The 27034-nt window shown below is 38.9% G+C and overlaps 2 protein-coding genes across 4 annotated transcripts; one reads left to right on the forward strand and one right to left on the reverse strand.

Annotated features, from left to right (window-relative positions):
• The first annotated feature begins 1145 nt into the window (after positions 1-1145).
• pdcl3 (phosducin-like 3) lies at positions 1146-8791 on the forward strand. 2 transcript variants are annotated; one of them, XM_061793244.1, is made up of 6 exons: positions 1146-1304; positions 1907-2027; positions 3489-3579; positions 5231-5374; positions 6309-6517; positions 8518-8791. In XM_061793244.1, the coding sequence occupies exons 1-6, from the start codon at positions 1299-1301 to the stop codon at positions 8661-8663; spliced, it is 717 nt and encodes a 238-aa protein (XP_061649228.1). In that variant the 5' UTR covers positions 1146-1298; the 3' UTR covers positions 8664-8791. The 2 variants fall into 2 exon arrangements, with proteins under 2 accessions (XP_061649228.1, XP_061649227.1); XM_061793243.1 differs by lacking the exon at positions 1146-1304 and adding an exon at positions 1782-1805.
• Positions 8792-10950: 2159 nt separating this feature from the next.
• On the reverse strand, positions 10951-14086 carry nms (neuromedin S). 2 transcript variants are annotated; one of them, XM_061792251.1, is made up of 7 exons: positions 13256-14086; positions 12413-12459; positions 12255-12302; positions 12138-12164; positions 11509-11562; positions 11352-11426; positions 10951-11279 (listed from the first exon to the last, which is right to left on the reverse strand). In XM_061792251.1, the coding sequence occupies exons 1-7, from the start codon at positions 13323-13325 to the stop codon at positions 11271-11273; spliced, it is 330 nt and encodes a 109-aa protein (XP_061648235.1). In that variant the 5' UTR covers positions 13326-14086; the 3' UTR covers positions 10951-11270. The 2 variants fall into 2 exon arrangements, with proteins under 2 accessions (XP_061648235.1, XP_061648234.1); XM_061792250.1 differs by having other exon boundaries at positions 12138-12167; positions 13256-14082.
• Positions 14087-27034: the final 12948 nt, after the last annotated feature.

Genomic DNA, 27034 nt, shown 5'->3' on the forward strand with positions numbered 1-27034 from the left:
CTCTCCTCTGATTGGCTCTTCACGCATCACATGCAAAGTTGCTCACGCCCGCTCGCAAACACACAAATTATACATATGACTCACAATCTTCAATTCATGCTCAAACACGTTTACGTCTTATCTAAAGTTGCCATATCACTTTTTTTTTTCTTAATCAGCGAATTTGGCGTTTGATGGCACGTATTTTGATGGCATCTATCCTTGTCATGATTTGCAATGAAAAATATGCAACATCGAGCAAAACAACTGTTTTTGTTTGTTTGTTTGTTGTTGTTGTTTTTGTTTTTTGTAATTCTGACAAAGAGAATTTAAAAGATAACATTTTTGATTATACTTACATGAAAAAGTTTTTGGAAGCATTTCAACAGTGGACAAAAGGTCCAAATAAATATCACCCAAGATTGATTACAATGGCATTAAATATAACGATGATAACACAACATTTTAAAACAAGGGAAATGAATATTGTTTTCTGATTAGACCTTTGACCTTTAATTAAGTTGTTGTTTATTCAAATTTTATTTTCCTTCTGCACTGTTTTTAACGTTTTTTTCTGTGTGCTCAGTTTTCAATCTTTTTATAGCAGATTGTAATTAATAACGTTGGGTGTGTGCGTGGGGGGGGATTGTCTCTGTTCCACTTCCGCTTTTCCGCCCTGTCTGGATCGGCTGTTCACATGTCACGTGTTGACCACATAAATTATCAATTGTTGCTCGCAAAAATAAATTAATTAATAATAACAATAATAATAAACAGAGTCGGTGTTGCAACCATCCAAACGAATGATTTATAGTAGATAAAATTATAATTTTATTGATTAAAAATATTTGTATATGTTGTCTTCATTAAGATTAGTGGTTTGTAAGTTCATAACGTGTTTTAGCAAAGGAACACGTTATGTTACGTTTATTGTTTTTATTTACTAACGTATATGAACTATATATAGCATCGAGTGTGTAGCACCTGTTGAGTGACGCTCTCTTCAACCACAAATGGAATGCCGCGCTGCCATTCCTTACATGGACATATTTAGGCTAAAGCGGAAATTGGTGCCACGTTTGTTATTGTCCCTTCGGATTTATTTTTACCGCGAATTAGAACACTTTAGTTAAAAACTATAATCAATGGTCAGAATTGCTCTATGTATATGTGAAGAAACACATTGTTTTAAGTAAACACGTTGTGCAGTATGGCAACGTGAAAATGTTCAAGGAAAGCGCGTATTTTGTTTCTGACCGGACTTTTTTTGTGTTTCCGGTCTTGCCAAGCGGCGTGGTGAAGAAATCGAGTGGGACAAAATGCAGGTTAGAAAACTTCAATTTACTCTTTTAAGCAGGTTAGAAGACTTCGGTTTACTCTTTTAAGTCGTTGTCTTTAGAGCGTCTTTGAACGATTAGCAGAACTCAGCTGCTCAGTGTGCTGACGAAGACCAGAGGGCGAGAACACTTTACGTTTAAGATCGCTGTATTGACGCCCTGTGTGTTTTAGGATCGATTTTAATTTTAAAAGGAGGCTCAAGACTTATTGGTTAAGATTGTAACTCATTTCTTAATTATTTATTTAGTTTATTTATTACGTATTTCTATCTATTAATTATTTTTTGTTGTCTTTATACTATTGTGCAGTATTTCTTATTGGCCTTCAGTGTTTTTTTGTTTTGTTTAGTTTTTTATTCTCTCCTGTTGTCTTTTAGTCTTCTTAACGTGATATGTAAATAAGTTTGACTGATTGATTGATTGATTTGAACCAACAGTCGTTCTTTGCCCGGGAGGTTTTCTCAAAGTCACTGTGCCTCGATGGAAAATGTAACTTTTGCTGAGCGTCAGTTGTTATTTAGTGGTTAAAAATGTCATGTTGGTTCTTCCCAAGTGGTAAATGTCGTGTTTTTTTTTCGCCAACGGTACAGGACCCCAATGAGGACACAGAGTGGAACGACATCCTGAGGAAGAAAGGGATTCTACCCCCGAAAGAGGTCCCTAAAGACGATGAGGAGGAGGAAGAGTTGGCTCGCCAGCAGCAGTCTGTCGGTAAATGTTTTTTTATTTTTGCTTCAGTTGCTGATCGACTGACAAATGAGCAAAGTTACTTGTCTAGTAAGAAACAAGCCACTCATTCAACGGTACTCATAATTAACAGAGACACTCCGCAGCCCGTAGGCCTAACGTTATGTTAGTAAAGTAGACTAACATTACACTCACTGATTTGCGCTCTGTTAATTTAAACTGTCTCTCGGCTCCTGTGACGCGGCGTCATACTCGGCGGAGAGAACGGTTCGTGTTACAACGAACGGGTCCTCGCCCTGCATTTCACTATGAAATGCTCCCACGCTTTCGCTATTTTCTCTTTTTTCCTCTTCTCAATTTGGCGTCCTGTCGCATCTTGCAACTGCTATCTTCCCACTCCTCAACTGAATAGCTTCACTTCCGTGTCCACGCATCGGTGACGTAAGCATGTTGTGTCACATACGCCCCTGCGTGCTTCCGTCTTTGCGACTTTCTTCGCGGCAAAACTGATTTGCAGTTTTTCAATATGTTTTTTGAGGTGGAAAATGCTAATTTTGACTCACAAACTGTGATGCAAGACCTTAATTCGAGCCATGTATGCCATCACAGATCCTGGCTTTTGAACTTTGTGCAGCTAACAATTCAGCTGGTCCGTTCCTCTTTGGCCTGGAGTACGCGATGTCCATGATTTCCAAAAACAATTTGAAATGTGGACTCGTCAGACCACAGCCCACTTTTGCACTCTGCGTCAGTCCATCTCAGATGAGCTCAGGCTCAGAGAGGCCGGCGGAGTTTTGGGTGTTGTTGATATATGGCTTTTGCTTTGCATGGTTTTAACTTCAATTGTAGATGGAGCGACAAACTGTGTTAACTGACAATGCTTTGTTACTCGGTGGCGGAGATGTTACTTCTCCGGAGCCTTTCAAGCAGGATCCCTCCACTTTTCCACCGTACATTTGAGCGCATTCAATCCATGCTCGTTTGTTGTAAGCGACGTCATTACGCTCTTATGCGGCACTGATGGGTTCAAGTGTATCATGAAAATTGGTCAACTCTTCCACTCCTTCTGCCCGTACAGTCACAACATGCGTGCTTAAGTACCAAAACACAGTACCATTGAGTTTACATGAATTGGTACTCAGTATGTACCAAAAAAATGACTGATTTTGGTACCCATCCCTAGTGAAGTTTTTTAATAATTCCCTTTTTCAAGTAATTTTCTACATTTCTAGTGGGGGATTTTAAGTATTTTTACAGAGAAGTATTTAGTCTAAAATTATTTATTATAACTGTAACCTTAAAAATAATTTCTGTAATACATATGTAAATTCTTTTTTTACAAATATTACCATGCTATGTATTTCACATTTACATTTGATTGTTTTCAAGTATTTTCTTTAAATGTTTTTTTCCAATTTAAAGTATTGTATTATTTTGGGTGTTTGTGGTTATCATCACACATCTCCTTCCTTTTGGCGTACACAGTGAAAACGTATGAAAACATGACGCTGGAGGAGCTGGAGGAGAACGAAGACGAGTTTGAAGAAGAGGACGAGGCTGCCATTGAGATGTACAGGTGAGTCCACAAGAAGCCCTTACACCAGGGGTATAAGCGTAATTTACGAGGGAAGTGCTAACCCTAACCTAATTTACTTCACTTGACATATATACGTAGGTATACGAAGCCCCAGACATTTTTTCTATTTGTATGTCATATTCTTACTGGTGTGAATTCTGTGTAGAAATTGTCATGTCGTGATATATCCTACATCCCATTTTTTTCAACTGAAAGGCAATATTGCTGTAGTTCGAGGGGTTTGACCATTATATAGCAGTACTAGCAGGACCGGCGACAATTAGCCTGCATGTTTCCTAAACACAGTACTAAATTGAGGGTACAGATTACTAAATTGAGGGTACAGATTACTAAACTGAGAGTACAGATTACTAAACTGAGGGTACAGATTACTAAACTGAGAGTACAGATTACTAAATTGAGGGAACGGATTATCAAAGAAATGTATTTTTCTCATACCTTGGCACCACAGGGGCTCTGTAGCTTTTAGCTGGCGATTTTTGTGAACGAAAACAAAACAAAAAAAGTCTGTGATGTATTTGAACATTCAATGGGTGTAATTCTTTAGTTATGTGTGTTTAGTTTTACAGTGAACTTCAACTGGAGTGTCAATAAACAACTTTAAGCAAGCAACATTGACTCTTGTTTCTTCTTGCTACTTTATCATTTTAGCAACCTTTCTTTGTGATCACGTGGGCTCTGCATGCTGTGGGTGGTCTGGCTGCTGCTGGATAGAAATGCTGGAGCGGAGCATGGAATGGACTGCTTGTATAAGAGTGCTTCTATCGGAGAGTTTAGATCCAGGCCGATATAATGCGATACTGTTTTTTCCCCCTGATATCGGACCGATATCAAATATCGTATTGGGACACCGTATCTTTTATTTGGAGAAATGATAGCTGTGGAGTGATTGCTTTCAAACTGCACAATACACACATCCACTCTGTTGTGACTTACCATGATGCGATTGAGTTCGCTTCTTCCTCGATGATGCCAACATTTATTTAAGCTTCATTTAGCCAGGTAAGACAATTGAGAACACATTTGCGATGCCAACCTGGCAGCAGACAGCAGGGTGAAATAAAACTTTTTCGTTCCAAGTGCTGTGTTATGCCCATGGTGGTCCCGTGCCGTGCTTATCAAAGCTCTCAAGCAACATCTTGTTTGGCATTGTGTATAGTGAAGTGCTCGAATACTTAAGGCCACTTTTTCAGCCCCAGCCGTGTTTAAACAAAAAAAAAAAAAAAACGAGCAAAGCACAGGCCCCGCTATCCGTATGTCCCTACTGTACTTCGACCACACTTTGTTCTTCTGTGGCCTTTTACGGGAGGGAGCATCGCGCTATGCAGGGGTGACTGACATAATAATCGCGTGACACAACAAATCGCTTTTTATCGATTCGTTCTTGCAGCCTGATTTCCATTCTATTTAAATTTGTTACTGTATGTCTTTATGTACAGTACAATGCTGTAGAGTGCTATTTTGTTATTTTAAAAAAAAACTGTTTTTTTTTCCGTGGGCTGCAACAGATAAGCTGCATTTCCATTTATTTCAAAGACGATCTGAGATACGGATGTTTTGAGTTATGAGTCATGACAGAGAATGTTACAAATCAAGAAATGAGATTTAGCCTGTGTTTGTGTGTGTTTAGACAGAAGCGTTTGGCTGAGTGGAAGACGACACAGAAGAAGAATGTGTTCGGGGAAATGATGGAGATCTCCGGTCAGGATTACATCAACGAGGTCAACAAGGCGGGAGATGGCATCTGGGTGGTGCTGCACCTCTACAAGCAAGGGTAACAACACGCACACAAACACACACACTACTAGCATTAATTTTTGGGGGGGTGGTTCTAACTAGTTTTAATTCATGAATATAGTTTTCAATTGATTTAATGATTAATTATTTTGAGCTTCAAAATGTTTTTGTTTTCAATGTATTTTAGCATTTTGAAAAATGTTTCAAGAATTACGCACATATTTAAAACTCTTTTTTAACCATGAAACAGTTTTCAAGTAGTTAATTTTAAAGTATTATCTTTTTAGTATTTTAAAGTATATTTTGAGTATGTTAAAAAAATCAGCTCTTTCAAATATGAATTTTTCCAACTATTTTTGAAATATGTTCGACTACTACAAAAAAACCAATTTAATTAAAAAAGGGTTAGTACTAGTGTTTTTTTATTTGTGCAAATGCATCTATTTTTAAATATATAATTTCCAACTTTTTTCAATAACTTAAACATTTTTTTGCACTATTTTAAATAAAATTAACATTGAATGATTTGTCAATCACGTATTTAAAAAAAAATATATTTTTAAATAGTCCGTGCAAAAAAAAAAGACAATTCAAATACTTGAAAAATGAATAGTAAACATAAAAGTTAACGTTCATTTTTCAAGTGTTAAAGATTATATGCAGTTGAAAATAGCTGGAATACCTAATGAATATGAAGATGTTTGATATTCATTTAAAAACTGTTTGTTCAACTCTTTTCAACTTAAAATTTTAAAATATTAATATCCAAATATTTTTCACTGCTGTGGGGGGGAAAAAAAACATTAACTATCAACTAACATAAGAGCATGTTAGCCAATGAGAACTGTGATGAAAGTCAATTGGCGAAAAGACCCAATTAAAATAAGTGGTGAGTGGGGTAGAATGTGAACAGTAAATGGTGAGAAAATAGTCGTAATGGAAGTGGAAGTCAAGTTGTTTTGATTTGCCAGCATCCCTCTGTGCGCCCTGATCAACCAGCACCTGAGCGCACTGGCCCGCAAGTTCCCTCAGACCAAGTTCCTCAAGTCCGTCTCCAGCACCTGCATCGCCAACTACCCCGACAGAAACCTGCCCACTGTCTTCGTCTACTGCGACACCAACATGAAGGCGCAGTTCATCGGGCCGCTCGTCTTTGGCGGCATGAACCTGACTCTAGAAGGTCATTATGAAAAAGCTAAAAAAAAACAACTTAATTTTAAATATTTTTTCGGGAAATATTTTTGTGATTACATTAAAAACATTCATAAAAAATTATTTCCTGTAAAAAAAAATGTTTAAGTATTTTAAAATATATTTTCTTACTATTTTTAACAGATTTAGGGTTTTTTTAATATATTTGGGAGTATTTCTTAAAATTAAAATATGTATTCATGTTTTTACATTATCATTTGCTCACATTCCGGGGGAGGCGGGGGAAATCGAGTCCGAGTGGACCATGTTCCGCACCTCCATTGCTGTGGCGGCCGACCGGAGCTGTGGCCTGTCGTGGCGGCAATCCCCGAACCCGTTGGTGGACACCAATGGTGAGGGATGCCGTGAAGCTGAAGAAGGAGTCCTAACAGGCCTTTTTGGCCTGAGGGACTTCTGAGGCAGCTGATGGGTACCGGCTGGCCAAGCGGAATGCAGCTTTGGTGGTCGCTGAAGCAAAAACCCGGGTATGGGAGGAGTTCGGTGAGGCCATGGAGAAAGACTTCCGGACGGCTTCGCGGAAATTCTGGTCCGCCATCCGGCGTCTCAGGAGGGGGAAGCAGTGCACCACCAACACTGTGTATAGTGGGGATGGTGCGCTGCTGACCTTGACTCAGGACGTTGTGAGTCGGTGGGGAGAATACTTCGAAGACCTCCTCAATTCCACCGACACGCCTTCCTATGAGGAAGCAGAGTCTGGGTTCTCTGAGGGGGGCTTGCCTATCTCTGAGGTTGAGGTCACCGAGGTGGTTAAAAAGCTCCTCGGTGGCGTGGATGAGATTCACCTGGAGTCCTTAAAGGCTCTGGATGTTGTTTGGCTGTCCTGGTTGACACGCCTGTGCAACATCGCGTGGACAGTGCCTCTGGATTGGTAGACTGGGGTGGTGGTCCTCCTTTTTAAGAAGGGGGACCAGTGGGTGTGTTCCAACTACAGGGGGATCACATTCCTCAGCCTCCCTGGTAAGGTCTATTCAGGGAGGTCGAATCTCAGATCCAGGAGGAGCAGTGTGGTTTTCGTCCTGGCCGTGGAACAGTGGACCAACTCTACACCCTCGGCAGGGTCCTCGAGGCTGCATGGGAGTTCGCCCTACCAGTCTACATGTGTTTTGTGGACTTGGAGAAGGCGTTCGACCGTGTCCCTCGGGGAGTCCTGTGGAGGGTGCTTCGGGAGTATGGGGTACCGAACCCCCTGATACGGGCTGTTCGGTCCCTGTACGACCGGAGTCAGAGTTTGGTCCGCATATCCGTCAGTAAGTTGGACTCGTTTCAGGTGAGGGTTGGACTCCGCCAAGGCTGCCCATTGTCATCGATTCTGTTCATAACTTTTATGGACAGAATTTCTATGGGCAGCCGAGGCGTAGTGGGGGTCCGGTTTGCTGGCCTCAGTATTCCATCTCTGCTTTTTGCAGATGATGTGGTTCTGTTGGCTTCATCAAGCCGTGATCTCCAACTCTCACTGGAGCGGTTCGCAGCAGAGTGTGAAGTGGCTGGGATGAGAATAAGCACCTCCATATCTGAGACCATGGTCCTCAGTCGGAAAAGGTCGGGGATGAGGTCCTGCCCCAAGTGGAGGAGTTCAAATATCTTGGGGTCTTTGAAAATATTTCAAAATATTTTTTTAGTGAATGTAAAATAAGTATTTTGTTCTATTTACCTTGTTGATTTAATATTTTTTCGAAATATTTTGTTCACTTTTTAAAAAAAAAAAAAAAAAAAAGTTTTTTTTTTTCACAGTTAAGCTTGTTTGGTAGGCATATTTCAAGCCTTTAACTGAATGTTATTAATTATATATTTTGTGTGTGTAGATTAATTGTGTAGTTGTAACCTTCAAAATGACCAGCAGAGGGCAATCGCAATGATATTTTCCATCCTAAACTTTAATTCGTGCTTGAATGTGAATTTAAATTGACAAGATTGAACCAAAATCACGTGTTTGAATGGTAGCGTGACTTCCAGTGTTTTTGTGTTCAGAGTTGGAGTGGAGGCTGTCCGAGTCGGGCGCGGTCAAGACGGATCTGGAGGAGAACCCCCACAAGCCAATCTACAACCAGATGATGTCGTCCATCAGGTGCTCGGTCCCAATGCGCAACCACAGGGATGACTCAGATGAAGATTAAGACCTCCCCCACCCTTCTTTTTTCAAACAACACATTTTAGACCTTATTATTTAAATCCACTGCCAAAACCTCTGTCGTGTAAACAATCATGTACTCACACAAATTGACATTAAACTCATTTTTATCAACGGTCTTTTATTCAATGTATGAACTCACAAAAAAGCAGTAATAAAAATAGTATTGTTTAATCACTTTTAAATAGTGAAAAAATAATAATTCTGGTATTTTTAAAGTAACCCTAACACGTTAACGATTTGGCCAAACGTTTTTTATTTTTTATTTTTTTTAAATAAGACAACAGTAAGTCAAGAAAAACATACAGGTTTGAAGTATTCGCAAATAAAAATAATTCCCCCCCCCCCAAAAAAAAAAACAAAGGAAATTATAAAAATAATTATAATTCTGTATTTTTCGATTAAATTTATAAAATGTAGGAAGCCAAGTTTTTAAAAGTCAAGAATTTTCAAGATCTGTTTTAGAAATATTTGTAAATGCTATGTAAAATGTTTTTTTGCTGCTTCAAAAGTATTTTTCCAATTAAATCTAAACATTTTGTATATTACAAATATATGCAGTGCTGTGAAAAAGTATTGGCCCCCTTTTTAAATTCTTATATTTTTGCTGTTTCCCCACTTTAAGATCATCAAACAAATGTAGCTATCTAAAAGGTAATTACCCCCCACCCCCCTTAAAGCATGAATTAGCTGTGGCTAATCACATTATTTATTATTTATCACATCATACTAACAGTCAAACATAGTGTGAAGGTCTGGGGCTGATTAGCTCCTTCAGGACCTGGATGTCTTGTTGTGATTGGAACCATGAGTTCTGCTGTTTGCCAGAAAATCCTGAAGGACAATGTTCGGTCATCATTTTGTGACCTCAAGCTGAAGTGCATTTGTGAGCTGCATCAGGACAACAATCGAAAACACACCAGCAACTCAACTTCTGAATGGCTTGGGGGGGGGGGGAGAATGTAAGTTTTGGAGTGGTCTAGTCTGGGCTTGAATCCGATTGAAATACTGTGGCTTGACTTTAAAAAAGCTTGAAACCCCTTCATTGTTGCTGAATTAAAAAAAATTTACAAGGAAGAATTGGCCAAAATATCTCCGCAAAGATGTGAAGACTCATTACCAGTTATAGAAAATGCTTGATTTCAGTTGTTGGTAAGTGTGGCCCAACCAGTTATTTGGTTTAGGGGGCCATTAGTTTTTCACACAAGGCCAGGTAGCTTTGAGTATTTTTTTTCCCTGAATAAATAAAATCACCTTGTACAAACTGCATTTTATGTTTACTTGGGTTATATTTGTCTGATATTTACATTTGTTTGATGATCTTAAAGTGGGTAAACTATGCACAAAATAAGAAGTTAAGAAGGGGGCCAATACTTTTTCACAGCACTATAATTGTAAAAATATATTTCAGGTATTTAAAAAAACTTTACAAATATATTTTTAATTCAATTGTAAAATAATTTGTTCTGAGAATTTATTTAAAAAAATGTTCAAATAATAAAATCAAATGTTTTGAAAAAATATATCAAAACAAAGTATTGTAGTATTTTTAAAATATGCATTTTCAGGTTTTTTGGCACAAAATATATTTTCAAGTATAGCGGAGTCAGATTTTTTGGGGCGGGAACCTAATTTGGTAATTTGAGGTACCCCTCGCTTATTTGCTTCTTTTTTTGTTTTTACCCGTTCCCCTGCTTTTTCTTGTTTTTGGGGGGAAGAATTATTATTTTTTTAAAGCAATTAATAATGGCCGTCTTTCAATTGTTCACTGATTTTCACCATTCACAGTAGGGCCTGTTCCCTGCAAATACCAGAGGTCCACTTTATTTCTTTAGCCTAGTAGTGTAATTGTGTAAAAGTCATTTTTAACTTAGTCACAATATCAAGAAGAAATACCAATGTGCTAGCTAAAATGTTTACTTTTTACGGTTTAGATTCTCAGTCATCAAGATGATGATAATCCTCAAAGGTTGAATCGAGGCAACTGCATTTTTCGTGTGTTGAATTTGTCATGTTTTTTCTTGTTTTCTGAAAACGTTAAAAAATTACTTGGGGAAACTACGGTATTGGGCTAACATTTTTGAAAATACAGTTCTCTTTAATTATTGAAAAAAATCATTTTGAAATCCCCTTTTAGGTATTCTTATAAAAACAGTCACGTATCAAAAACACTTTTTTCAGAGTACATTTAAAATGTGTGTTTGTCAAGTTTGTTTTATTTTTTTTTATTGTCTAAGTATGTATAAGTGCCCACTCCTGGCATTTTCCCCATCCACTCGAATGGGGAAAAAAAGACAGGTTGTTAAACTTGTCGCCATGGAAACATCCAATTTGAACCGGCCAAACCCTTACCAGGGAAACAATTATGCGCACAATGAACCATGCGTATAAGACTTTTTGATCAAATGAAAGCCAAGTTTAGTCATAGTGCGATTATTTAATGTGCAACACGTTAACAACACTTCTGAGTCACGTTCACAAGAATCAAGCGTGCCGTCCTTCCACCCTGAACACACCCTGACATCCAGGTGGAGGAGACTCCTCCCGTGTGTTTTTTTTTGTTTTCTCAAGCATGGTCTCGTGGCGACCAATCTCAAATATTCTGCATAAGGAGACAGAGAGGGAGAAAACATTAGTCGGTAATGTGAGGTGCCAAGTGGACACTTTGTCTCACCAGAAGTACCACCGTCTTCTTCCTCCGCTGAGACAGTTTGGGCGAAAGTCGCATCAGAGGGTGCACAGAGTTGGACTGCGGGAGAAAAGGCGACCAATTACGATCTATAATCACAATAATAACGTTGTCTTATCCGTGACCAGTCCAGTCTGCTCACCATGTTCTCCTCCGGGTCAGCAGAGGTCCTTGCTTTTGAATAATGAAACAGGAACTGTAAAAGGGAGTATTTTTTTTATTTTGATTCTTTTTTTTTTTTTTTCTCAATTCAGCGCCCAAAGCCAGTTTCTCTGAGCAACATGAGCTTTGGTTGACATGTCTATCTTGAGTAGACCCACAAAAAAGTCTTGAGAAGCAATGCCCAGAAAGACACAGAAAGTCTGCCATTTTGATTTTTTCCATCCATTTTAGGGTGGTTAAAAAAAATAAAAATTAGCCCCCAAACTCAGTTTGACTTATCAACATGAATTTTGGTCGACATGTCTATCAAGAGTAGACCCACACAAAAGTCTGAACAAGCCCTGCCCGAAAAGACACAGGAAATTGGCCATTTTGGTGTGTAGCATCCGTTTTAGGGTGCTTTTAGTTTTTTACGGGTGTTCTTTGAATTTCTTTGAAAATTCAGCCCCCAAGGCAGTTTGACGTGGCAACATAAACTTTGGTAGACATGTCTATCATGAGTACCCCGACACAAAAGTCTCAAGAAGCCATGCCCAGTCATTTTGCTTTGAAGCAGCTATTTTAGGGTCAATTTGGCCATTTGTAAGATATGAAAGAGGAAGAACTTACTCTTTTGAAAATATTCTGGACTTGCTGCTGCTGTGAAGAAATGGGATTTATATTATTTTATAGATTTGTATCTTCTTAACGCATGTTGCATTGCAGTACTGTATGTGTTAAACGAACCTCGTTGTCGTCTCTCCATGAGAGCTGAGCGGGTTCATCTTCTCGGACCTACAACCAACCCACCAACAACACAAGTCAAGGGCATCTCAGGACTTTTGTCAAAGTTAAAAGATTGTGAAAAATGTTTAAATAATTTGTCAATATTAGCCAATCGTCACCGTTCTGAACACAAGTCCATCTTCCAATCTCTGGAAATGACTTGCATCTAAATGAAAAGCACATTTTAATAGTTCATTAAAAAATAGGTTAGTATTTGAAATCATTCCCATAAAATTCAGGATTGTTTCCTGACATGATTTTAAATAAATCAATTATTCTGTCACTGTATAATATATTTTAAGATTGCATAATGCAATCATAGTAAAAAAGTAATAATAATAAGTAATCAAGTAAAATAATAATAAAAATAGAGTAAGTAATAATATTGCATAAAATAATTCTAGCCCTAACTTTTATTTAGCTAAATGTTTTCATGTGAATTTGTGTATAAATGAATAAAAATGAAAAAGAAAAAAACACTTGCATTTCAACTATATTTTTAGAAGTTGAATAAATTAATAATTTTTCAGTTTACAAATAAATACACAAAAAAATGAAAATGTAAAAAAACTGCTAAAAAAAAAACCTCATTCAAGGCATGCATTTAGTTTTTAAAAAAATACATATGAAACATGCAATCATACTATTTATACATTTAATTGAAATAGATACCATTGCATTATACTGAAAAAGAAAATAAATTTCAAAAAAAGATTAAAGCATCATTTATTTTTTGTAATTTAAGTAGACATCAAAATTAAAATGTAAACATTTATAGACTAAGATAATTACATTTAAAGAATTCAAAAACATCTTGATACCATTTAAAAAATAATTTTTAAAAAATGTAATTCAAATAATTTAAAAAGACTAATATCCAAGCCAAAATAGCTATGGACATCCTTCGTTTTACATTCTTACTGTAAAATAAAAGCCAAACTCCAACGAAGTGGACTTTTTACCTGTGGTGCTCCAAAATCTGCAGCAGATCAAACAAAGAAGTGCAAGTTGTCTCATGTGTGGAACATTCATGTCTCCAATTTGAAAGTCCTATGCTTCCCTTTGCTGGGATTTTTCAGAAGTTCTCCGTCTGATGGGTGCGCTCCCTTCTGGGTTCTCTCGGTGCGTGCGCGTGTGTGTGTGTGTGTGTGGTTCCCCCTCCTCCCTCTCCTCCCTTTAGGCTCGGCGATCTTCCCACTGTGATGACTGGATGACCAGACACGGCCCTTTCTGGGAAATTAAGCTTATTAACTGACGACATTTGATCGTGGTGGGCGTCACAGGTAAAAAGTATATGTGTCACGCATCCCATTACCACAAACTGTATGCAATGCATTCCACTTGCCCCCCTAGATATTTACGATAAACAATTATTCCCGTACGACGTGTGTGCCGGATTTGGTGTCATTCGCACACACTGGTGCTTCGTGTTTCACAGCAACTCATTAAACTTTGCTCCGCCCACATGCAATGCATAAAATGAAAATGTCTAGTCATCCATCTGTCTAGTATATGAGGTTCAAATTTGGTAGCCATCAGACAAAAAACTATTGGAGTAGTCGTTCTTTAAAGGAACCCTAGAAATAACGGAAATAACCCTTTTGACAATGATTAACTAACAAGCTGGTCAACATAAAGTCCTTTTTTGAAGTAAGATTATGGCCATAATGTGACAGCAATTGCCACGATCAATCAGAATGGTGGACTTTCTGTGCCTTGGCTTCTAGAGACTTTTTTTACGGGTCTACTCATATTAGACATGAACACCAAATTTCATGGTGCTAAATGAAACTGGCTTCAGGGTCTGAATTTTCCAAAATGTATACCTGGAAATTTCTTCAATTATCCTCAAAGAACATTTTCGAACGAAAACAGTCGACTTCCTGTGTTTTTTTAGGGCACGGCTTCTTAATACTTTTTTGTGGATCTGAATTTTAAAAAATTTGAAGAATAGCTGGAAATTGCTCAAATCACACGCAAATAACCTTTTTGACCGGAAATGGTGGACTTCCTCTGTTGTTTTGAGTGGGCACAGCTTTTAGTGGATCTACCCGTGATAGACATGTCGACCAAAATTCATGTTGCTAAGTGATACTGGCTTTGGGGGGCGAATTTAAAAAAAAAAAAGATTCTTAAGCAGAGTTATTATACGAGACCTGTAAAAGGGCCAGAATGACCATAAAATGGTGGCTGGGCTCTCGACTTAACTTTTTGCACTGGGTTCAGCAGCACAAAGGTGACGTGCACCCAAATTTCCAACTGCATCGCATTCAACACTGCAGTTTGGTTCACTCTTAAAAAAAAAAAAAAAAAAAAAAACATTTTATGGCGCTGATATAATGCTATTTGAACATACAGTAATAATTCAATTACATCCTTTTTAAGAGCAGTACAATTGTAATTCTCAACAATATTGAACATTGGGATTGAAATGTAGAACTATAAATCAAATATGTTAGATAAAAAAATAAAACAGACTCGGGGGCTCTGTTTACATAAATTGCACTTAAACAAATATTAAATATTTGACACAGAGGTATAGAGTCATTAATACCTTAAAAAGCAATATACTGGAGGAAGTCATAATAAATGCAGTGTCCCACTATCCCAAGCTGTGGGACAATAGAAAAAGTGAGACGTCTCTGCAGGAGGTTTTTAAACTCCTCCATGCTCAGCCTGAAATGCACCTCGAGGCTCTCCGTGGAACTGTAGCTCACGAACGCGCTTCAACCACAAGATCCTGCCGCAAACTTAGTACGGGTTGCACCCAGTCCCTTTTTATGCTACTTGTCTCCTCAACCTCCATAAAATCAGCAAAACTAGGGCTTTCTTTTATTCTTTTGTTTGCCGTCTCTTCGGGGAAAGCCTCTCGACTTCCTTGTAGGCTGCTACGTCAGCACTTCCAAATATGGGCATGGTCGGCATTGGTCGCACGGAGATGCCGTGGTCCTTGCACGCTGCCGCGCCAAACTGTCATACTAAAGAAGTGCCGTGTAGAAAGGCCTTTAAAGCAAAATGGCCAACTTCCGGTGTCTTTCCGGGCATCTCAGACATTTTTTTGTGGGTTCTACTCATGCTCTACATGCCTACCTAACTTCATGTTGCTAGGTGGAACTGAATTTAAAAAAAAAAAAGTAAAAAAAAAATGTGACCACAAAAACAATTCAAATGAACCCCTAAAATGGCCACAACAAAGGAAAAGAGCATACTACCTGTGTCTTTTCAGGCATGGCTTCTTTAGGCTTATTTGTGGGTCTCCTCATGATCGACATACAATCTATTATAAAGAACACACGTGACGGATTTGGTGTAGTGGGACACACCGGTGCTGGATGCAACAATTTTCTCACACTCCGGGTGACCTTGAACAACCTCGCCAATGACAAACAGAGGAACACCTTTGCCGTCCTGGCGGAAAGGTCGCACGTTTGTTGTCATTATCAGGACAAACGCAATTAAAAGCTTTAATGCCAGCGTTCCATCTGGCTAAATACGCCTTTGTCTCCACTAATCCACACACACCTTTGCTTCTTTTGCTTGATAAGCTATATGCTAACGCTAAGTGTCATAGTGTGAACATGGCCAAAAAAACGTACGCGTGCGTGCGTGCGCTAATGCACTTGCGCAAGTGTGTGCGTGTGGTGCAAAACAAGTTTATGCTAGGAAAACTTCAGTACATAAACTGCGAAGTTGTGTCAAAGTTACAGTGTGACAAATGCACATATGTAAATATGCATATGCAAAAAATGTTCGAGGCTGTAAAACTCTTGACAGGCGGAAATTTTTTAGAGCCACAAAATTTTGGATGGGGTAAATGTTCGTGCTGTAAAATTGTAAGAGGTGCAAAATTTTGGGACGTGCCAAATATATAAAAAATATTGGTCACTTTTTGGGAGGTACAAAATATTCCACATATTAGGAGGCATAAAATTTGGGAAGGCTTAAAATATTGGGAGGTGTCAAATAAGGTGGTGGTTTGAAAACATTGGCAGGTGGAAAACATTTTGTGAGGTACCAAATTTTGTTTGTTGTAACCTTTTTGTAAATTTGGCAAGGTGTGGAATTTTGAGAGGTGAAAAATGTGGGGGAGGTGCACAATTTTGGGAGGGGCAAAATAATAGCAAATATCAAATTTGGGGAACCGTGATATTTGGGGAGGAGGTGTAAAATTCTGGATGAATTGCATTGAAGTGCAAACAACTGCAAACAGCCGGTTTGTCTAAGATGACACATAAAATTGAGTAATACGACAGTCCATGTGTCAAAAATGAGACACAAACAAGATGGCCTATGTGTCAAAAATAAGACACAAGCTCTGACACAGCCCATGTGTCAAAAATGAGACATACTGTACTGTAAGACAGTTTGTGTCAAAAATGTGATAAACTATAAGTCAGCCCATGTGTCAATTAAGTAATAAAGTAGAGAGAGGTGATCCAACACGTGTGTCATGTTGTTTGTGTGCTTGTTGTCTGGATTTGGACAAATTTCAGATTCAGAGTGGTGCCCCCCTGCTGGATGAAATGCTAAATTCCAACACAATAGAGGTGTTCACTTTTCATAGCTCACTGTCAATATTAACGACGACATATTCTGTTAAAGTGCCTCAAACATGGTAATGATGACCACAAATCACAGCGGGGGAAAACACAGATCGATGTCGTGGGTTATGTGCTTTGAAGCACTGCCCGGGTGCGAGCGTGTGACGGAAAGTGCGCTGACTTATGGTCTTAATAAGCAGAGGGCATCGACATGTGGCTAACGTCGCCGCTTGATAGATATCGTAAAGAATGCTCAGCGACCCTGAGAGCAACAATTGCAATGGGGCTCTTGCACCACCTTTTTCATGCTGATTCATACAATTGAGCGTCACATTTGTTGACGCAATTTAGCATCAGCCAATTTTTGTCTTATTGCTTTTGTCACATTTTTGACACATGGGCCATCTATTAGCTTGTCTCATTTTTTTACACATGGACTGTTTATTGCTTCTGTCAAATGACAAATGTACAAATGTTTCTACTCTGCTGGTTTCCTATACAGTATATGAAGGCCAGGATCAAAGTGAATTGCATTACGGTCTTCTCATAAGTTTTCAATTCAGTTATGAGAAAAATTGCATTAACACTTTTTATTTTACGCCAACAAACTTGTCTTCACACTCAACTAAATATGTTTGTATTGCATTCTCCCGAATGGTAGTTTGACCATTTCATGTTCAAAGGTTTTGGGATGAGTGACAATGAGGGGGCCGCTCACCCAAGGTGCAAAATTTTAGGAAGTTCAGATTTTTGGAGACACAAAATATTGGGAGTCATAAAATGTAGGGAGGCGCAAAAATGTTGTTAGGTGCAAAATTTTGACAGGTGTAAATTTTTGAGGAACAAAATACTGTGATGTGTAAAAGGTGGGGAATATTTGGGGAAGTGCAACATTTTGGAGGCACAAAATATTGTGAATTGTAAAATATAGGGAGGAACAAAATATAAGGAGGTGCAAATTTTTGGCAAATGTAAAATTTTTGGAAGCACAAAATACCCAATATTAGAAGGTGCAAAATTTAGGGAGGTTCTAAATTTTGGAAAGTACAAACTATTGATAATTGTTAAATGTAGGGAGGAACAAAATATTGGGGCATTTTAGTATTTTGCCCACCACAAAATATTGAGGGGTGCAAAATTTTGGGACATGTAACAATTTGCATCGTGTGTGATATTTGGAGTTTGGGTGGAGCAAACTATTAGGAGCTGCAAAATTTGGGGAGTTGTTAATTTTTGTGAGGCACGAAATATTGAATGATGCAATATTTTGTCCTCCAGAAAATAATGGGAGGTGCCAAATGTTTGGCGGCTCACGATTTTAGCAGATGTAACATTTTGGGCTGTTCAGAATTTGGGTAGGCATTACATTTTGACTGGTGCAAAGTATCTGGCGCCTCCAAAAAAAACGGAATTGTTGAAATTTTTGCAGATTTATTAAAAAGGAAAAACTGAAATATCACACAGCCGTAAGTATTTAGACCCTTTGCTCAGTATTTAGTGGAAGCACCCTTTGGAGCTAATACAGCCATGAGTCGTTTTGGGAATGATGCAACACATTTTTCACACCTGGATTTGGGGATCCTCTGCCATTCCTCCTTGCAGATCCTCTCCAGTTCTGTCAGGTTGGATAGTGAACGTTGGTGGACAGCCATTTTCAGGTCTCTCCAGAGATGCTCAATTAGGTTTAAGTCAGGGCTCTGGCTGGGCCATTCAACAACAGTCACGGAGTTGTTCTGAAGCCACTCCTTCAGTATTGTAGCTATGTGCTTAGGGTCATTGTCTTGTTGGAAGGTGAACCTTAGGCCCAGTCTGAGGTTCTGAGCACTCTGGAGAAGGTTTTTTCGTTCAGGATATCCCTGTACTTGGCCGGATTAATCTTTCCTTCGATTGGAATCAGTCATCCTGTCGCTGCAGCTGAAAAACACCCCCACAGCATGATGCTGCCACCACCATGCTTCACTGTTGGGACTGTATTGGACAGGTGATGAGCAGTGTCTGATTTTCTCCACACATAGCGCTTAGAATTAAGGCCAAAAAGTTCTATCTTGGTCTCATCAGATCAGAAAATCTTGCTTCTCACCATCTTGGAGTTCTTAAGGTGTTTTTTTTTTTGTTGCTTTTTTTTACCAAATTCCATGCGGGCTTTCATGTGTCTTGAACTGAGGAGAGGCTTCCGTCGGGCCACTCTGCCATAAAGCCCCGACTGGTGGAGGGCTACAGTGATGATTGAAGGGTTCTGGTCGTCCCAAACATCTTCCTTTTAAGGATTATGGAGGCCACTGCGCAGCAGAAATTGTTTTGTAACCTTGGCCAGATCTGTGCCTTGCCACAATTCTGTCTCTGAGCTCTTCAGGCAGTTCCTTTGACCTCATGATTCTCATTTGCTCTGACATGCACTGTGAGCTGTAAGGTCTTATATAGACAGCTGTGTGGCTTTCCTAATCAAGTCTGATCAGTATACTCAAACACAACTGGACTCCAGTGAAAGTGTAGAACCATTTAAGGGGGTATGAATACTTTCCGTACCCACTGTACATATACGTCAGACTGCTGTAAAGGTCTTGTGCAACACGCTGGCTAATTAAAGACACGTTTCCACGTATGTCGCGCAGACGGGTGACACATGGGAGATTGGATTGGTTGCAGTGAAGGCGAGGAATTTCATAAGGTCATACGCACAATTGACTGCTTCATTTTGTGTATATGACGACCAGAGGTGGGTAGAGGAGCCAAATATTGACTCAAATAAGGGTACTGTTACTTTAGAACATCCATCCATCCATTTTCTGAGCCGCTTATCCTCACAGGGATCGCGGGAGTGCTGGAGCCTGTCCCAGCTATCATCGGGCAGGAGGCGGGGTACACCCTGAACTGGTTGTCAGCCAATCGCAGGGCACATAGAAACAAACAAACATTTGCACTCACATTCACACCTACGGGCAATTTAGAGTCTTCAATTCAATTAATCTTCAATTAACCTACCATGCATGTTTTAGGTATGTGGGAGGAAAGCGGAGTACCCGGAGAAAACCCACGCAGGCACGGGGAGAACATGCAAACTCCACACAAGCGGAGCCGGGGATTGAACCCGGGTCCTCAGAACTGTGAGGCAGACACTCTAACCAGTCGTCACCGTGCCTTACTTTAGAACAATATGACTCAAATCAAAGTAAAAAGTGTCCCTTCAAATAATTACTTGAGAGAGAGTAAGAAAGTACCCAGTGAAAAAACTACTCAAGTACTGAGTAGCTTCACTTTCGTAAATCAGAGCATGACCATCAAATAAAATAAAAATAAAATAAATAAAATATGAATGTGCAACTTCAGGTATTTCTGAACATTATGATTTAATCTCAAACATAATAGATACAATCTTTATAAAATAAAAAAAGATTAACTAAATCTTTGTAAAATAACAAGGTAAATTTAGTTCCAAGAAATGGTCGTATACTATTTTGTTTCCACTTGTGAAACAGCACAGTAGGATCACCAGGCAGAGATTTCAAAAACAGGAACAAGGATGCAGTCGATATAAAAAGTATACACATCCCTGTTCAAATGCCAGGTTTTTTTACGTAAAAAAATTACACCAAAATAAATAATTTTATAACTTTTTCCACCAGAAATGTGACCTAGAATTTGCACAACTATTTATTTTATCATTTTGAGAGGGGAGGTGAAAATAAACTGAAATAATCTAGTCTGTGATTGACTTGGACTTGTTTTACTTGCTGCCTGTATGGCCAGGTCACCATTGCAAAAGAGATGTTTTGTCTCAACGGGTTTACCTGGTTAAAAAAAGGTTAAATTTTTTTATTTTTTAAATAAATCTGGATGCACAAGGATACACTCCCTCTTATAAATGGAATGCAGCTGTGTTCAGAAGTAACAGATTACATTCAAACTGATGTTCAATGGGAGTCCACACACCTGCCACAAATGTTTAATTACCGAAAACCAACTACACATGCATAGGGCCTAACAGAATTTGCTTTATTCAATGAAACGACTGAATGAAGAAGCTGTTTGCTGATCAGTGATCGTGATAAATCGGATCTGATCGGTATCGGCCGATAATGATCATTTTATGCTGATCGGCTTTAATGTCATAATTCGCCGAGTGATCGGCTCCGCAAAAGACCTTTACTCCGCGTCGCCGTCGTGTACAGTATATTCTCGAATCCAAAAAGTAGTTTATTTTTAGCCTTGTCACGTGTCTTTTGACGTTGTACTGACCACCAATAAAGTTATTTAAAAAAAAAAAAAAAACATGTCGGCAGTGTGGGACAGACAACACGTAATGCCCAGATCAGACTACGAGACAAATTTGGTCTTTCACGATTGCACTGTCAGACTACTGCAGTAAAATCTTGTATTCCGATACCACCGCATCCTGTTTTTTACGATCACTGGGCTTCATCTTGTCGACTGGATACACTCGTTACAACAACAATTTTGGAACACGCCGTGTGTTTATAAGAGCAAAATGGGGAAAACACGTGTTTATTTTATTAGCACCCATTATTTCTGTCATGTTGTAATGTTGGTTTGAGCTGACTGATTAGAATACATGAGCTGACTAGAGCAGTGATTTCCAACCTTTATGGAGCCAAGGCACATATTTTACAATTGAAAAATATCACAGCACACCAACAAACAAAAATGTCACACAAAGTGGATACATTAATTGCTGTATGTACTTCCTGCCATCTAATAGAAGGTCATTCATTTGTTCTTTCTGTCACTATGCCTCACTGGCATAAATAGATGAACAAAGATACATTATTTATTATAAACACAATTTTTTGAGCAATTAAGTACACAAGTATATACAGTAAATGAACAAGTCATTTAAATAGACCCTTTGCTCCATCTTGTGATCTGATCGGGTATCGGTTTTTTAAACTCGCTGATTGGCCCCAAAAATCCTGATAGTGAAAAGCCAAGTGATAAAGTGTGCGTGTGCTATCGAGAGTTTACAGAACGTACCCCAAAAGATGCATGTTTCAGCCAAAACAACAAAAACACCTGCAATTTACTGCAAGGTTTTTTCTCAAGTTAAAAGTGGGCTGAAATACCCCAAGTTTTGCCAAACACAAGACTACACTGCATGACAAAGCTGCTGCTGTTGTTTCTTACGGCGTCTATAATGTAAACAAGTTTTGCGGCTGGTTCCCTTTGATTGGCTCGTGAAGGCTTTGTGTGAGGCCTTGTGCCGTTTGATTGGTGAACTGGAGTCAAATGAGACTAGTGGTAACATTTGATTGGTGCAAACAACGCGATAGTGGACGTCAAAGTCTAAAAATAGATTGCGCACGCTGACTGATATCTGCGGGTCTTTCCCAGAATAGTTCAGACCCCTATGGAGATCAGGCATTTTTTTTATCCCTGTAATTACAAGGGACAGAAAGTTGGTCAAAGAAATATGGCACAAAAAAAGTAGATCTACAAACTACAGACTAGCTCTTTTCAATATCAGGTCACTGGGTAATAAATCAATATTGATTAATGACATCATTACAACCTATGATCTGGACGTTTTGTTACTAAATGAAATGTGGTTAAACAGAAAGTAGCTGTAACACTGGCAAATTGTAATTTTATGAACAAGTGTCAAATAGGGGAAAAAGGCGGTGGTATTGCTGTTATTTTTAAATCATTATTTCAGTGTAAAGAAATGTATACTGGGTGATTTTAGCTGTTTTGAATATCTCTCTTTTTTAGTTAAAGGTAACCCAAAGGTTATTGTTTTAATAATTTATAGTCCTTCAAGATACAATAGAACATTTATGGAGGACATTTCAGAACTGCTGTCAGTTGTTTGTACTAACTACAACTATTTTGTCATAACGGGAGACTTTAACATTCATGTTGACAATATCATGGGGAAGAAAATCTAAAGAACTCTCTGCTGTACTAGACACATTTGACCTCTCTCAATATTTTAAGAGTCCAACCCACATTCAAGGTCACATCTTAGACCTGGTCATCTCTAAGGATGTTGAAATTCTATCAATTGACATTAAGGATATGGCTATTTCTGACTATTTTTGTATATTCTTTGAATTACAGATTCTTCCAAAGGTTCAGACAACCTCTATGTCTATTAAGAAAAGGTACATAAATGAGTAGCGAGCGGCGTGTAGATCATTGTAACGGACTAAAAGTCGTGCTTATTCTTAACATACATACTCAAGAAAAAGTTGCAAATTGTTAGCAGTTCATTTTTTTTGTGGAGGAATTAATGATTCAGACGCCAAAAATAACCACAAACACTCAATCAAATGAATGAAAACACATTTATTATTAATATTATTATTAAACTTTGTGATCAATATTCAGAAGTAGTAGTGGTATAAAAGGGAAGAGGAGTAGATCAACAGGTGAACGCAAGAAACATAATACAAAGAGCTCACACTGCTACCTTGTGGTGATTCCGTTATTTGCAGCATTTTGGGAGGCAAAACATTTTGATGTAATTTGGAAGGATTTAAAAAAAATGGGAAACTAAATTTTTAAGAGACAAACAAACGATATGAAACGATAAAATATGGAGAGCTGTAAAATATTGGAGGTGTATTTTTTAATGTTTTGGATGCACAAAAAGTTGGGCAGAGATAAGATACTGAAAACATTGAGGAGGCACAACATTTTCAAAGCCACAAAATTTTGCGAAGTGCAAAATATTTGTTGGCATAAAATGTAGGGAGGTGTAAAATTTTGTGAGGAGGGTTTTAAAATTCAGGCAGAGGCAAAATTTTGGGAGGCATAAACATTCCAGGCCTGCAAACTTTGGGAAGACGCAATTGTAGAAGGAGGCTTAAAATTTGTGGAGGTGCATCATTTTGGCAAGCAACAAAATGATCAAAGTCCCATAATTTCTGGAGGAGGCATAAAATTTGGGAAGGTGTTAAATTTGCAGAGGCTTGAAAATATTGGGAGGTGCCAAATTGTGCGAGGCGCAAAGATTGGAAGATGCACAATTTTTGGAGGAGGTGTAAAATATTGGGAGCCACGGAATATTGGCACATAGGCTACTGATCAGAAAGTCAGCTATTCTGTTTTCCAGGTTTGGTCATGTGACATTCCACGTATAGCGGATTCCAGGAGAAGACGCAACATTTTGGGAGGCGCAAAATCTGAGGTGTAAAAATTTGGAAGGGGAAAAATTATTTTAAAACCATAACATATTTGCCACAATATTTTGGAAGTTGTCAAATTTTGTGAAACGTGTAATATTGGGAGTAGTACATTTTCAGATATAAAAATTTGGGAGGTGCAATATTTTTTGCAGTGGTATAAAATTTTGGGATGCACAGATTCACAAGTGTCCAATATTGGGAGGCAAAACACTTTCGACACCACAAACTTTTCGGATGAACAGGTTTAGAGGTGTAAGGTTTTGGGAGGGATTAAGTATTGAAAATATTTGGAGGCAAAATATTTTTTGAGCCGCAAAATTGGGGAAGGAGGAAAATGTTGGAAGGTGTAAAACTTTTGGCAAAGTAACATTTTCAGTTTTTGGGAGGTGCACAATTTTTTCATAAAATTTGGGGAGGTATAAAATATTGGTAGTATTGAAATGTTCAAATATGCAAATTTTGGGAGGTCTTAAATGTTTCATAGCTGCAAATTATTGGGAGGTGTAACATTTCCGACCCGGGACCTATAAACTGTGAAGCAGACTAGCTATCACTAGGGCAGACCTGTGTTTATGTTGAAAAACGAAAATAATGGACAGCGGCATGTGACTGCAAACCCCTTCAATAAAAAGACATGCACCCAGGCAGCTGATAACACACACACCTGTCCTCTTTCTCCATGGGGAGTTGAGTCATGAGAGGGCAGTCAACACGTGAACACGCACACAGCAGGCTATTCGGTTTCATGGTGAATGATGTGAAGACAAAGGCTACCTCTACCATTTCAAAACTTTTTCCGACATTGTGACCTATAACCTGTACAACTCAATTGAAACAAAATATAATTTTGAAACGGGAAGTAAAAACGACTGAGATAATGTGGTTGCACAAGTGTACACACCTACTCTTATAACTGGGGATGTGGCTGTGTTCAGAATGAGCCAATCACATTCAAACTTGTGTTAAATGGGAGTCGGCACACAGCTGCCACCATTTAAGTGTCTGTGATTAATCCAAAATAAAGTTAAGGTGTTCAAATAAGCTTTTCTTGACTTTTTGTAGGCAAACCCGTCATCCGCTGAGCGTTTCCACAGCATCAGAGGGATCTCGTTGTTCTAAATGTTCAGGAGAAGGGTACCAAAGAGTTTCCGAGGCATTAAATATAGCACAATGAAGACAATCATCAAGTGGTGAAAATAGTGACATTACTAAGAACTGGACGTCCCTTCAAAATAGATGAAAAGATGAGAAGAAAACTGGGCAGGCAGGCTGTCAAGAGGCCAACGCTGAAGGAGCTGCAGAAATTTACGGCAAGTACTGGCCATTGGGTCAAAGTGACAACAATCTTCTGTCTTCTTCATATGTCTCTGACATAGGGTAGGGTGGCAAGATGGAAGCCTTACTTTGGAAAGAAAAGAAACCACACTTGAAATCTCCCAAACGCGAGTGGGAAAATGTGTTACAGTTTAAATTTCTGGCCGTAATTCCAAAAGGCATGTTTGGGGCAAACAACACCGCTCATCACCTAAAGAACACCATACCTACAATGAAGTCTTGTGGTGGCAGCATCAGGCTTTGGGGCTGGTTTATTTTTAATTTTTTCTAGCTGGAACTGAGGCTTTAGTCAAGGTGGAGAGAATTATGAGCAGTCCCAGAACAAATGAAAGCGCCGCCTGTGAGTTGGCAGCCTGTTCCAACAGCTCCACTAATTTCTCCTTCATTTGTAACGTTCCACCATCATTTAATGTTGGTTGCGTGTTGTGCTAATTCTTTTAGACTGTTTTAAGCGTTTTGGGTTTGCCATTCATTGGCAGAGAGTATCGGCACTTGTAGTGTGCGCCTTTACCGGCAGCCTGTTACAACAGCTCTATTACTTTCTCCCATATTTTACACTTTCCCCCTTTTTCGCGTTGTGCTGAGCCGTGAACAGTTTGCACTGTTGCAGCCTTTTGACTGTGGTATTTTATCGCGCGAAAAATAGCGGCGCTATTGGACTTTTCATTGCATTCATCTACAATGCTACACAAGCGAGGAGCTCAGGCCCAGTATGGAGCCGGCGGACGTCCTTTCAGTGATGATCGCATCCTGGAGGAGCTACGGAGAGAGACGACTGAGAGGACTAAATGGGACAGGAGAATGGAAGCATTGCTTCTGGATGTGTGTTACTCACTAACGGTCAAACTCTCGGTTGTTAGAAAACTGCAGTTGTTTGTTTACATTCAAGCGCGAGTGACTTAATGTGTGCTGTGATCTCGAGATGACAATTTTAGTGTACCTGCCAGAGACATCCATCATCCCGCTGTCATCATACTGGTCATTGGAGACCTCAGTTTTGCTCCTGTCTGTCATCTACGTGCGACTGTGTTTATTTTGCAGACTCCCAAAAACAACATCTTTATCATGCAGCTCTTCAATTGTGACTGCCCAAACCTGGATGCTTCTATTGTTGTTTTGGCAGTGACATGGCAAAATTAGCACTATCCCCATGGTGTCGCACACGCACACACAATAAGTCTGTTCAGCTTCCTCTTCAAGTCATTTCAGCGAGTAAAGCAAATAATGTTTCTGTAGGGCCCAATGTATGTGTTGTTGTTTTTTGGGGAGTTAAAAATAGAAATGGTGACAGGTGTGTCGACTCCCATATATTATTTTTTTTAATTTTTTATTTGTTTTGATGTTCTTGCAGTGATTTAAAAAACAACAACAACAGAAGTTACACACAAGTTACTCTTTACTTGTAGTTTTTTTCATTGAGTACTATCTTACTCTTACTCAAGTAAATATTTGGATGACTACTTTTTACTCGAGTCATATTATTCTAAAGTAACAGTACTCTTACTTGAGTACAATATTTGTCTACACTACCCACCTCTGTGTGTCTGTGTGTGTGTGTGTGTGTGTGTGTATACACAGGCCAATAATGGTGAGCACAATTGTGTGTGTGGGGGGGGTACAAAAACCATGGCATTTGGAAAGGGGTGTGTAGACTTCTTATATCCACTGTTGTGCAGTGATGGAACGTTCCATCCATGGACTTTTCTTTTGGCACGCTAATGGT

Source organism: Phyllopteryx taeniolatus, chromosome 12, assembly GCF_024500385.1.
Source record: "Phyllopteryx taeniolatus isolate TA_2022b chromosome 12, UOR_Ptae_1.2, whole genome shotgun sequence".
Classification (NCBI taxonomy): domain Eukaryota; kingdom Metazoa; phylum Chordata; class Actinopteri; order Syngnathiformes; family Syngnathidae; genus Phyllopteryx; species Phyllopteryx taeniolatus.

Coding starts and splice junctions, on each gene's coding strand:
- pdcl3 (XM_061793243.1), top strand. Junction 2,028..3,488: donor TCGCCAGCAGCAGTCTGTCG/GTAAATGTTTTT, acceptor TGGCGTACACAG/TGAAAACGTATGAAAACATG. Junction 3,580..5,230: donor GCTGCCATTGAGATGTACAG/GTGAGTCCACAA, acceptor GTGTGTGTTTAG/ACAGAAGCGTTTGGCTGAGT.
- nms (XM_061792250.1), bottom strand. CDS start 13,325: ATGAATGTTCCACACATGAGACAACTTGCACTTCTTTGTTTGATCTGC. Junction 12,303..12,412: donor ATGGACTTGTGTTCAGAACG/GTGACGATTGGC, acceptor GGTTGGTTGTAG/GTCCGAGAAGATGAACCCGC. Junction 12,168..12,254: donor CATGGAGAGACGACAACGAG/GTTCGTTTAACA, acceptor ATTTCTTCACAG/CAGCAGCAAGTCCAGAATAT.